This window comes from Rhopalosiphum padi, chromosome 2 (genome assembly GCF_020882245.1).
Source record: "Rhopalosiphum padi isolate XX-2018 chromosome 2, ASM2088224v1, whole genome shotgun sequence".
In the NCBI taxonomy this organism is placed as follows: domain Eukaryota; kingdom Metazoa; phylum Arthropoda; class Insecta; order Hemiptera; family Aphididae; genus Rhopalosiphum; species Rhopalosiphum padi.
Window position 1 is genome coordinate 26393758 of NC_083598.1, and position 13314 is coordinate 26407071.

At 28.9% G+C, this 13314-nt stretch overlaps 1 protein-coding gene across 1 annotated transcript in view; it reads right to left on the reverse strand.

Annotated features, from left to right (window-relative positions):
- Positions 1–4016: 4016 nt before the first annotated feature.
- The window catches only part of LOC132921317 (uncharacterized), a 33866-nt gene continuing 24568 nt past the window's right edge, over positions 4017–13314 (reverse strand). The window contains exons 2-3 of the mRNA XM_060984276.1: positions 8111–8389; positions 4017–5645 (exon numbers count right to left, since the gene is read on the reverse strand). Coding sequence (XP_060840259.1) covers positions 5085–5645; positions 8111–8380 — 831 coding nt within the window. The 5' untranslated portion in view covers positions 8381–8389 and the 3' untranslated portion in view covers positions 4017–5084. The remainder of the gene's footprint in view (positions 5646–8110; positions 8390–13314) is intronic.

Genomic DNA, 13314 nt, shown 5'->3' on the forward strand with positions numbered 1-13314 from the left:
AAGTATAATATTATAAAATATATTTCCGAAAAATGGTAGGTACCTATTATTATTTTAATTTCAGCAATATCATGTTTTTTTAAATATGTCTATTCAATCGTGTATATTATAATTTATAAATAATAATGATTAACGCTGAAAAAATCGTGTTTAATTTTATAATATTTTTTTAATTAAACACAGTTCTAAGATTGTAATGTACCTATATATATATATATATAAAATATTATTATGTATAAGACTATTATTTACTCGAACGCGAGAATATTAATTATTATATGTATTATAAGTTATAAATATAAGTATATTTCTTTTTAAAGGCTAAGATACTACCCTAGCATGCGATAAAACTGTTTTGTTAATTTGATACATTATAAAACGTATTTTTCATCACACATTTATCTTTGTATAAATTTGATGTTATGCTGTATAAATTAGTTAAACAGATGTTATATTTAAATATAATTTCTATACAATACATTTAGTTACAGTAGAAAAAAAAACGTTAATTATACGTATAAGTATATAACATATGTTTTTAGGTTTTATTGTTAGGATCTCAGGGTTATAAATCGTATTTTTGAGAAAACAAAAACACTATCCATCTAGACTATTGAGATAGTTCCCAATCCGGTACCGGCTGTACCTAAACAAGTAACATTCTCGTTAGACCTCCCTGTAGAAATGTGAGAATTATTGTTAAGGGTTAACACTTAACGCTGTTCACGTTGCTTGTTATTATTTATACATACAAATAATAATATAACATTTAATTGCTACTAAACAGTTAATAGGTTTTTTTTTTTAATAAGCGATCACATAAGTTAAATATTATGGTTTTTTTAAATATTTTAGTTTGAACATTGTATTATATTATAATGATAAACTACTTTATAATTTCACGTTTAAGTTAAAGTGTTAACGAATTTATAAAATATAATACGTAGGTTTAAAATAATTAACAAGCAATAAAATAAAAATAAACATTAGGTACTCAAATGTATTTCTAAGCATATATGTCAAAATCAAATGATAATTATTTATTATATATATCTATATATTATAAGTAATAATCAGAAACTAAAAAGACGCATTTTCAATCCAATAGATTCTTTGTTTGTCTAAAAATCTGAAAAAATAATTTATAAATACCTATTAAGAGTATAAATCAATTGATTTATTTATAAATAATAATAATAATAATAATGAGTTTTCAGTTCTAATTATAATTTTAGATTTTGATTTTACAATAATATGTTTTTTTCTGTCTGTAAACATTTTTGGGGGCGTAAAAAATAAAAACACCTAGATTTTCATAAATGGGGGTCGTTATTGGCAGAAAAATAAATCTAGTCTGGAAGGCAAATAAAACAATTTTTAAACATAAGTTTTATAATCGGGGAAAATAAAAAAATATATAAAATAAGGAAAAACGGAGACTTTTACGCAAATCCAATTTTAACCATATCAATTTTGTTTATTGGTGTAATTCAAAAAAAAAAAGAAAAAGATAAGCGCAGATACTTGAATTTTTCACAAAATTTTTAAATTATACATTTTTATTCGTGGTATAACATTTTCAACATTTTTAACTTTTTTTGAGCTATTTATAGGCATGAACAATTTTAATTTCTTTTTCTGTGAATTTCGATAAATACTATTCACAGGGTTAAAACTCTTAAAAATTTTAATACAAGATTCCTCATAAGTTATTTTTATATGTATACATAAATATCTAAGAAAAATAAAAATAATTTTTTTTTATTTGCATATTAATTATGATTAATAAATTAATATTTATTAATTAAATAAATTGTTAGCTATTATTACTATTGTATGGTTGGAGTTCATACAAACTTTACTTTTTATATTTAAGTTTTGAAACTTAAATACAAGATCCCTAATAACTCATAAATAGTATATACTTAACCACAAAATCTAATAAAATATATATAAAGGCAATTACTTTTTATAGACATTTCAAGTTCAAATTTGGAGGAAATTATTTATTTAAAGATAAATAACGATGTTAATTATTTTGTTATAATTAAAACCATTATTTTTGGGAATTCAAAACTTCCACGTCTATTATACTATTTTGATTTTTCTATACGCAACAACATTTTTTAATTATATCTATTGTTATCTATTTATACTATGAATCTATTTTTAGTGTTTTTACGGTATTTTCAGAAACATATTATAAAATGTTAAGTGTTATAAGTTGATATAAAATAGTATAAATGTAATATTTTCGGAAAAATTGTTTCAACTAATTGTAATACTAAAAGTGAAATAAATGATTTTTATAGCTATGCGTTTATCAAAATACATATCACGAAGTATAATATACTTAGTGATAAAGGGTGGCAAAAAAAAACAAGCTATTGTAAGACCAATATAGAATCCACAATCTACACTGAATCATAAATACATAATGTGTTATAATTTTTCATTATAAGTTATAACTTATAAGTTTATAAATATGAAATTATGAACTTTGAAAATACTTCTGGTGTCATATTATGTACAATGATTTATAATAACTAATAATCATATGTCATTATTGCCATTTAAAATAAACATGATGTTCATCAAGTACACTACACTATAATCATAAAAATATTATACGCAATAGGCAATGTTTTATGCAGATTAAATTATAATAACTGCTTGAATCATAGAAAGTACAAATGTATAAATAATATTATCATCTTTACAGCAATATATTATACGAGGTTTAAAATGATTATTATTTTTTTTGTTTTATACTTTTATATGGTGTATTTAATTTCAACATGTTCTAATGGTTTTAAAATTTACAAAAAAGAAACTTATTAATAAATTAAATATGAGAACAAAAATGAATCAACAGAGTATTAGGTATTAAAGGCATTCTTTCAAATCGTATAATACTGAAATACTCTAACTAGACGTATTTTAATTGACGTTTCTACGTTAGGTAAGTTTTGCTTTGTCTAACACTAACTGAAGCAACATTTTTGTGTAATGCCTTTTATTATTATAGATAGGCAATTTAACAACTTAACTGCTACATGTGTTTAAAAATTATATTATATCAAAATGTTCGTTTTTAAAAAAGTTATTTACACTAGAGATGCCTATCATGTAGATTGTAGACATTCTACTAAATTTACTAATAAATACTTTATTAGAGAGGTATACTGTAAACTGCAGACAAGTAGTTAATATTCGTGTAATTATTAATATAGAATATTCAGTTATATAATAAATTAATAACAATACCAAAATAGGTATACTAAGTGGTTTATTATTTTAAAATTTAAAATCATTAAATAATTATATTTTAAATATGATTCAAATTTAAAATTGGTATGTGATAAAAATTGTATACTATACATTTTTAATAAGAATAAGTTTTTATAGTTTAATTTCTAAGATATTTTCAAATAGGGTTATTTAGTTGTTTCAGTTACAAGAGAGTTATTAAATATTAACAATTATTATAATACGTCTATTTTTGATTTAAAGCGGAGCGTGAATTTACTGGTTTTTTGATGATGTATTTGATTTTTGTGAGAGTGTATCACCATAAAAATTTTGAAAAATGATTAGATTACCAACTTTAGTGGTAGTTTTGAAAAAAAAAATTAGATCTAGTTTATATTTTTAAGTGGTTAAACAAAAATATTAAAGAAATATTTTTACGCAAAACTAATTTTGGACAAAATCGTTTTTGTTTATTATGTACAATTTAAAAACTAATAACTTTAGATACTTGAAATTTTCACAATACGTTTAGTTTGCATTTCCTACACATAGTATATTATTTTAAAAATTTTGACTATTTTTAAGCTATTTGAGATATTTAAAATTTGAAATTTTTTATATTAAATATTTTTTAAATATACTACCTTTTTTTAATTAATTTAACTTAAATTAGTATCGCACACATTGTACTAAACATATTTTGATTTTACTTTTTTGTTTCTTTACAGTTAATTTGGGATGACATAAATTAAAAATCTAATTCATAATGTGTATAAATAAATTTATATTATTAGGTGTAACAACAGATTATATTATATTACTTATATTTCGAATACTAAAAAATAATAAGTATTAATCATAGTTACATATTTAAGTCTTAATATTTATTAATAAATTAAAAAAAAAAATTTAAATATAATAAGTTTACATGGATATACTTATTTTATTAAAATTAAAAGTAATAGCATGAAGTGTATAAGAAAAAATTGTCATAAATTCATACAATTACATAACAGGTAATAACATATTATAAACATAACTTAGAGAGTTTACACAAGCATACGTGGTTATGGAATATTTATAATATTATGTAAAGGCAATAATAATAAAGGATACGAGCGTACAAGAATTTGTAAGCTTGTAAAATGTCTTATTAATGACATCCATTATATATTATATTTGTGCGTAATGCATAATTAAATAATTTCGTTCAAATATATCTTAATTGCTATTTACAACAACTAGTTTATGCCATAAAACATACATTTTTATCAAACAGTTTACAAACACTGAACAATGAGCATGCATAATTTACCGTTGGCGACATAACTACTCTTAAGCTTAACATAATATCACGACTTCGATTTCTATGTATATATATTTAATACATATATCTTATAATATTATTACTATTGTATAATATAGTATACACGGGATCGTAATGGGTATTGTAACGTTTTACGCTCCCGTTCAACACGAACGACATCCTACTACGACTACTCGCAATTAATACCGTATTATTATTGTAATATCTGCGCTGTAATACGTCTTCCGGTGCGGACTAGGATAAAGAATATTACATATTATTGTATACTTATAAAAGGATTGGATCGGAACGAGACACACGCGTCGAGTGTTTATAATATTATAGTCAACTCTTCGTTACAACGTGTTTGCCGATTCTCGCAACAACAAAATAACTGACTATGTACAGAGATCCCTTCTTCTATTTAATATTATATTAATAATTATATATTATTATGATGTGCATCGCCGCCGCTGCCGTATCCCGGAACCGTTCCGCGAGTCCTCGTCACGTTCCCGTTTGTCGGTCACGGTGCGTCGAGCGATACCATCCCCGGAGTCGGCACGAGACTTTGCAGTGACAAGTATCTGGACCGGTCGGACACCTCGACGTTGGTGATGTGCTCGAAACAGCATGGTTGCGATATGTGCGACTTGTCGGGCAGCCGGCGGACCGGGGCCGGCCTGTGTTTCTGTTTCCGCGCGCTCTTCGATCGGTTTCCGGGACCGGACAGCCGGATGTTCTCCGGATCGGAAGTGAGCCGGTCGATGTGCGACCACAGCTGCTGGGCAGCTTCCGAACAGTCGAAGCTCAACCCGATCAACTGGGTGTGGTCGGTCGACAAGCACATTGTGTGGAATCCTTGGCTGGAGACCTTGTACGAAGTCAAGTTGTCGATAGTGTCCCGCCACAGGGCGAAACACGTACCGCGTTCCACGAGAAGTATCTGGATGCGTGGCTTGTCTCTGGACCTGGTCTCTCCGCTGTCGTACAGCACGACCGGGATCCCGGTGAACTTCAAGTCCCAGCTGCCTTCCGGAGACGAGTTGTGCACGTACAAATTGGCCATAGATCCGCACACGTACACCTGTAACAATTATCGACAACATTATGATGTGTATATACAACAATATGTATTTTACAATTTTGGCTAATTAAGTGGCGTTTAAAGGCGACGATGGGTGGTAATATATATTTTTACAGAACTTCGGTTGTTTGTATGATATCGGTAAAGGTTTGAAATTTGGGAGAATGTGTCAATATTGAATATATTATTATCGTGATCGACAATTGCTGTGGTGTAAATTGTGTTGCCTATGTGGACCGCCGTATTGCAGATATAATAATTTAATATTTTTCTCCAGTGCTATTGTTAATTATTCGACATCGATCATATCATGAATGTGTAATAAATATACATATTCATATAAACTAGCATGTTAATGTGGTCATGAATCACTGTTACGTATTTACATTTTTGGTAATTGAACACATCGTTATAATAGTGATTTAGTGTAACCACGCCATTACTGCATTCTTACGAACACATCACGATTCCTCTCTCTTCTTAGGCATTACTTAATTCTGTACAAATTATGTTTATTTGGATTTAATTAATGGATTGTTTATTTAGGTTAATGAAACTATAGTTTTGAAGTATTGCGTTCATTTTAGTGTGTTAGTTATTACTTATTAGTTATTAGTAATAACTTATTATCTACTCTTCAAAAATATTGCATTATTATAAAACATACTCGTATTGATAATCGTGTACAATGAAATTGGATAACTGGAGAAGTTATTTATTTGAACTATTATACTTTATTATTTATCTTAAATCTATAAATACTCAAAGAATATTGTTAGAAACTAATTATATAGTTATATAATTATTTATATAATTACACAAGTATTTATATAATTATATATATTCTGTACATTAACACAATCAAACCTTTATAATATAATATGTAATATAATATTGATAGATTATAACTATTCGCTAAAATAATAGCTTGGGAATAATTTACGATTTTTATTATAATGAGACATTTATCACTTAACGGTATTATAGTGAATTAGAAAAAACAGTATATCAGGTATATTAATTTTAGTGTCATTAGTCTTTTCTTTGTTAATTAATGGCTAAAATAAAATGTCAGGATTAACAATGCCTTTGTGTAGTTCACTTTAATTCGTATATGGCTGCACATAATAATTAATCGATTATAGTTTATACTCTATACTTTACATTTTAATGACAACTTTGTCTCGGTATTTTGTAATTAATCACATAATGGACCACATAGACACATAGTTATTATGATAATTGACAATACATATAATTTAACGAGCAAAAGATGGCTGTAAAAATAATTAAACATTCATTTTCTAAAATATCATGTGAAAAATAGCAGTACAACTCTGTAACTTTTCGTACCTATAGTCTACCTACGCGACCTTACCAGTTACCACATGCGTCGTGCAATATGCTATCTATTTTAGGCTTGTAACCGTACACTATAATTGTACTCGTGTAATAATATAAATTTTAGCAGATAATACCTATTATTTTATACTTTTATGGTGTTATTACGGGAAATAGTTCGATTAAACATAGTACACTAAGAATAACGATATGCACTTGAGTCATTATCCTTCGAAATTAATTCTTTAAACATTTGACACGTATAATCCTCGCGTATCAAGTTTTTCATTGAATAGTTTATCTCAAACCGACATTGAATAAATTGCATAAAAAACTCTACATAACTATTACGCGCTGCATGTATTATATCCGATTATAATACTCGTACAATCTTGTTTGTTTCGATTTAAATATATATTTCATAATATATTCACATAGAATAGTTTGATAAGAAGTCCAGTTAGAGAGCATACTGTATACATGTTTTATGAATATAAATTATTATAAGTTGAACTACAAAATCTTGTTTAACAACTAACAAGTTCGCATCGATATTATTTTTAAATGATTATTATATAGTAAAACATGTGTAGAACATAAGTCATTTGTTAGCATAAATTTTAATGTCGACTAAAGATATTAGTTACTTTATAATATAAACTTTAGTTTTATGATAAGAGCGACGACTACTATTTAAGAAATGATTTTTTTATTGGATTTATGACCGTCATTGTGATATAGCTTAATCAAAAATGCGTATTTGATTATATTAAGATGAATATTAAAGTGTGCTGATGTTAGTATCTCATACAAACATCTGCTGTATTATATTCATGTGTGATGTGAACATTTTTTTTTTTAAATTTTATTACTACTATGAGTTTTTAAAGTTGTAATAAATTATTAATTATGTGCCTTCCTATTGTCTTCCGGAAAAGGAAATAATTCAATAGTAGTAACTAGTAAGTATTACATTCTTTTTTAATTGAAATTGATTAATAAAAATCTTATTGTTATATCAATATAAAATCTTACATAAAAAATCCTAAAACCTAACTGAAGTTATTTTTCACCTTAACAGAGTATCGGACATATAATGTGTATTATATTAGGCTAGTAGATACCTGTGTTTTTAAGCCTTTATAGCAGGATTGCACTTGAAGTTGATCTTTATCAGAAAGTTCAGCACTCTCTACACTGCTTGCACTGCTGCTGCTGCTGCTACTGCTGCTACTGCTACTACTACTGCTACTGATTCCCAAGTGTGAATCCATATTTTCCGAAAAATTACCACGGAGAGTCTGTTGTTGATCTTGTCTGTCCACGTTGATTAATGAACAAGCAGCATAGCCCGACGAAATCGAACTTGGGGACACTGCAACGCCAGGTGGCATGTTTAGATCCTAGAAAAATACAAAATATTAGAAATAAACATTGAACGTACATTTAACAGTGTAATAAGTATTATAACGCTACAATGTAGTAAGCGATAAGACATTTTTATATTTTATCTTCTAAACAGACAATAATAATAGTAACTATTATATTAGTATACTAATAAATTACGCTTAGTAAATAGATAGTAATTATGTTTTTGTCAATGTATCTTATTATGATCGTTTTTGTAATTGTCACAAAATCACTTTGTATTCAATGTACCTATTACGTTTTTGTATCAACACCCTTTTTTTACACTTCTATACTGCGATAATGATATCGGTCAAGACATTTAGAGACTATATATTTCCAACGTGCTTATATGATAAGTATACAAAAAATGAATTTTCAATTAGCGAGAAATGCAGTGGGAATAAAATATAGATATATGGAACAAATAAAAAAAACAAGTTCAATTAAGGCGGCTTCTCCTCTATCTCGCTCAAGCAAACTGGTCACAAACTCAAAAGAATGCAGTCATTCGAGTAAATAAAATTATAAACATTACAGCCGACCAAATGCACAACGTTCAAATAATAACGGTATGATGATGTATTATATATGTTGGAACGGAATTATTATGATGAGAATCTAATGGGCATTTCATACAACATAAGTAACGGTGGTGATGAGCACCGCAACGTTAGATATTGCAATGTCATAGGTCATCATAATAGTATGTCAAATATATTATAAATATTTTGTAATATGTGTGCGCGATGTGTGAACAACAACGAACACAATACACAAATGACAACGGTGTATTATAAATATTATGCAATTTTTTATAGGCTCGTGAAAGATTTATTTAAATCGGAAACATTTTATAGCCTATATATATATTATTATTTATTATGCAATTTACGATATACATACTTATTTTTATCAAATCTCAACCCACGATTAGAAGTCAACTGGTCGATGATTAATTTCTAACGCATAACGGTAAGAATGTTTATATATATTTTTTTGAAATATTATGAAAAACAGTAACGGAATCACTTACATGCGTTTATAATAAACCTGGTAGAAATAGTTCGCGAAAATTGGTCAGTATAAGTTTTTAGTTTTTTTTTTTATCTAACCTAATGAGGTAGAACCACATTTAGCCAAAAAATGTACCTAAATTATAGACGTCTGTGTAAATAACTCGTAGTCTATAATTTTATCGGTGACGTCGAAAAACGACGGGCAGCCGGAGGAACATCGTTAATTTAATATTCAATTATAAATACTGCAGCTGCAATAGAACATACCATATAATATTATGTAGCATAAGTATTAAGTAGCGTACTGAAATCTACAGATTAGACGAGTGTTGTTAGAACTGATTCGGCGTGAAATTCGACGTACGAGCGTTATTTTATTAGGCGTTACTCAAAATGTAGAGCGTCTCGAAGTGGACGACATCGACGATTGTATACGTGCGCGGATCACAATAACAGGGAATGTAGCCCCTGTCTACACGCAGAAAATTTAGTGTGATTGTGCGTCATGTGTTTTTTCTTGACGTACGTAATAAACTACTATACGTGTTCCCGCTCGCCAAATCTATCAATTGCGCAGCGTGTAATAGGAAATAATATCGTTTCTTCTAGTGCGATAAACTCGATTTCAATACGACTATATCTATAACGCAAACTGATATCACAATAACGGTGGTCCGACGCAGGAAGCATGTTCGATCGCAGTTAACAAAAATATATTATTATAAAATATGAAGCGCGTGCGTTTTGATAACACTACACAAACAAAATAAACAAATTTACAATTTATTTCCCGGGACAGGGTCGTACCTACTGTAGCACCGGTACTGCGTGATTATAATAATAAAAATACACGAATATACTTATACCAGGGATCGCTAAACTGTGGCTTGTAGGCAATTCGTGAGTTCTTACATGAGAGTATATAAAAATTACATACGTTAATTCCTAATACATAATATGTGATGTGTAAATTCAATACGGTAAAAAAAATTTAATAACTATTTATAACTATATACTGTATACAGCATAATAATAATATTACCATAATAATTTATACTCATATAAATAAATAAACTAAGTATTGCCAGTATTGGTTATTTTTAAAAAATGACTAACCTTAGGCAAACACAAAATACTTTAAAAATTAAGAATAGCTATTTAGTAACAAAGTTTTTTAAAAAAATAACTTATTAGTATATTAGTATGTATTTAGAGTTTTTCAAAGGAGGGATGGAATTTTATTTAACTGCAGTTAAGATGATGAAAAATAGTATTTTATATCATAACTGTAAATAACTATTAAAAATTAAAATATAAAAATATTTATAATAACAACTTAACATAATCCGGCGGCCAATTCCTACTTATGCAGTTATACAGGTCTACTTTTCTAAATTATTGGCACCTACTTATTATGGATAAAAAAAATGTATTTTTTTCAATTGAGACTACCAGAGTTAAAAATATAACTTTTGTATAATGATCTACTAACGTGAAAGAGAATAAAAGAATATAATATTTGTGCTCGAGGTGGGTAGTTAACCCCGAGTGAAAAAATTATTGTTTATTTTTTGCAGCGCCATTGGTGGTAAGAGAAATCATGGTAAATACATTTTTCCACTGTTTAAACGTCGCCATCATACAAGCTCAAATAGGTTTTTTTTCTAGTAGTTCGTCGCGTTGATGTACCGCGGACTACAGTTGCGGTTTTGATGCACACGTCACTTTAAACAACATATAGGCGTATATTATAGTGTACACCAACTACGTTCATTTTATATCATAATAATACATCACCAGTGAAATGTCCACCTATTCACTATATAACAGGTACTAATGCACCTACGGTATACTAATAATTGCATAAATCGGTTGAATATTTGAATTCGTTTCAACGATAAAATGGCTTGACAGACGGTGCATCAACATTTCGACCTTTACATTATAATGACATGTGAACCAATTTCTGTGGTGAAATATGTACTACAATAATGGTTTAATATACGTAAAAGCAATTCACATCAAGAGCTTGTTAAATATTAAATATGACACGAACCGATTTGAACATATTATTTCAACGACAGAATAATGATCGAGATAACGTGCCAATCGTGCTATTATATATTATCGAGATAATTTATATACTCGTACCACAGTGCAATACTATATCGTGTCGATATTGTTATTGACGTATCGCGATTTATTGAAATTACGTAAGTGTCTATACGAGTTATCGACATTCACGCGAAAAGTTAATTCAGACTACAAATTCAATAATAGTGTTAGTGTAAGATATTAATTATTGGCACGTGTGAATTGGATTCGATTTCGATGCGTTTATTTACTAGAAGGCATCTCACCAGCGCGCCCAGGATGTGATGCTCGGGAAATGTAACCTCGAACGTCTAATTAAATTTGGTGATATTATTGTTAAAAAAATATATATAATAAATAAATAAAAAGAACAAACGAGACGAGTACAATCATTACGAACTTGACCACCAATTAACGGGTTTTGCGTTTATTTACGAAGCGCTACGGTGCGTAGCAGTACGTTGTCACGTGCGGCCAACCAAAAACTAGGCCGATTCCTGCTAATTTTTATATCGTAGTTGTATAAATCATTTATGGCCGACGACTATGATAATTATTATCATTATGATATAATTTCGAAAACAGTCGGACAGGTTTCGGTTCGATAATTGTTATTCGTATTATATGTATACGCGTTGCAACCACCGCAGGCGCGTTTACCGTTTTTATTATTATTATTATTCCCCCGACGTCCTAAAATAATAATAAAAATAATAAAAAATATTCGTCGAATTTTCTTTTCCTGACGATGGACGGACGCGTTGAGACAATAAAACTGCAGCGCATAATAATATTATTATATTGTAAATAAAGCAAATAATAATAATAATAATAAAACGTTCACAGCGATAAATATGTTCCGAGAATCTGTGACCGATATTATTTTACTATTATTTTATGGTAGTCGAGTACTCGTGTGTGTGTGTGTGTGTGTATAATATTATTATATTGTACCCATACGTTGCAGTCGATCCCGTTTCGCGGAACGATCGATTTAGACAAGATGCATTTTCAATTCGGTACGCAAAAAACGTCGTCCCGCGTGGACCGTATACCAACGCGCCTCCCAATAGATACATCATACACGTATAATAACAATGCGCGGTGTTGTACCTATTTATAGGCACTATAATGCGATATTAACTATCTACATGTATGTAATAATTGACCGTACAGCGAAAAAAACTCGTCGAGCCGTGGAAAGTACGCGAAAAAAAAACCGTGTGTACGTGACCAATGGGAGACGATAATATAATATTGTCGGTGCGTATATTACTTTATAGTGAGTACCTACAACACATCGTTCATTGGATAGTACCGACTCTACCTAAATATGTCGCATGTGTGTCACTCGGACAAGACGACGGCGCTGGAAATAAATAAAAGAAACGAAAGAAAAATCTCCCATTGTCAGGTGCACCGGTCATAATATTAATAATAATATAATATATTTTATTGTACTGAAAATAGAGTAGAAGTATACCTGCACCGATCGTCTGTCCGTTGGCGTCGGATTTTTTTTATTTTATTACATTTCATTCGTTTCTTCGGTCTTTTATCGTACACGTCTAAACTGCAATTTATACAATATAATAGGTACTTATTGCCACTGCTGGTGAAGTAAGGTTTTTAACGACGTATTATTTGTCGCGTTCCCAGAGATATGAAACGCGATAACGTGTATCAGAATATTGGGAACGCACAACTACAACTGATAATCCTTCAACAGTGGCGGAAACATTATTAAACATAAGTGTAAAGCATTTCAAATTCTATGTTCGAAAAGCGTTGGTAAGTAAGAGTTTTCG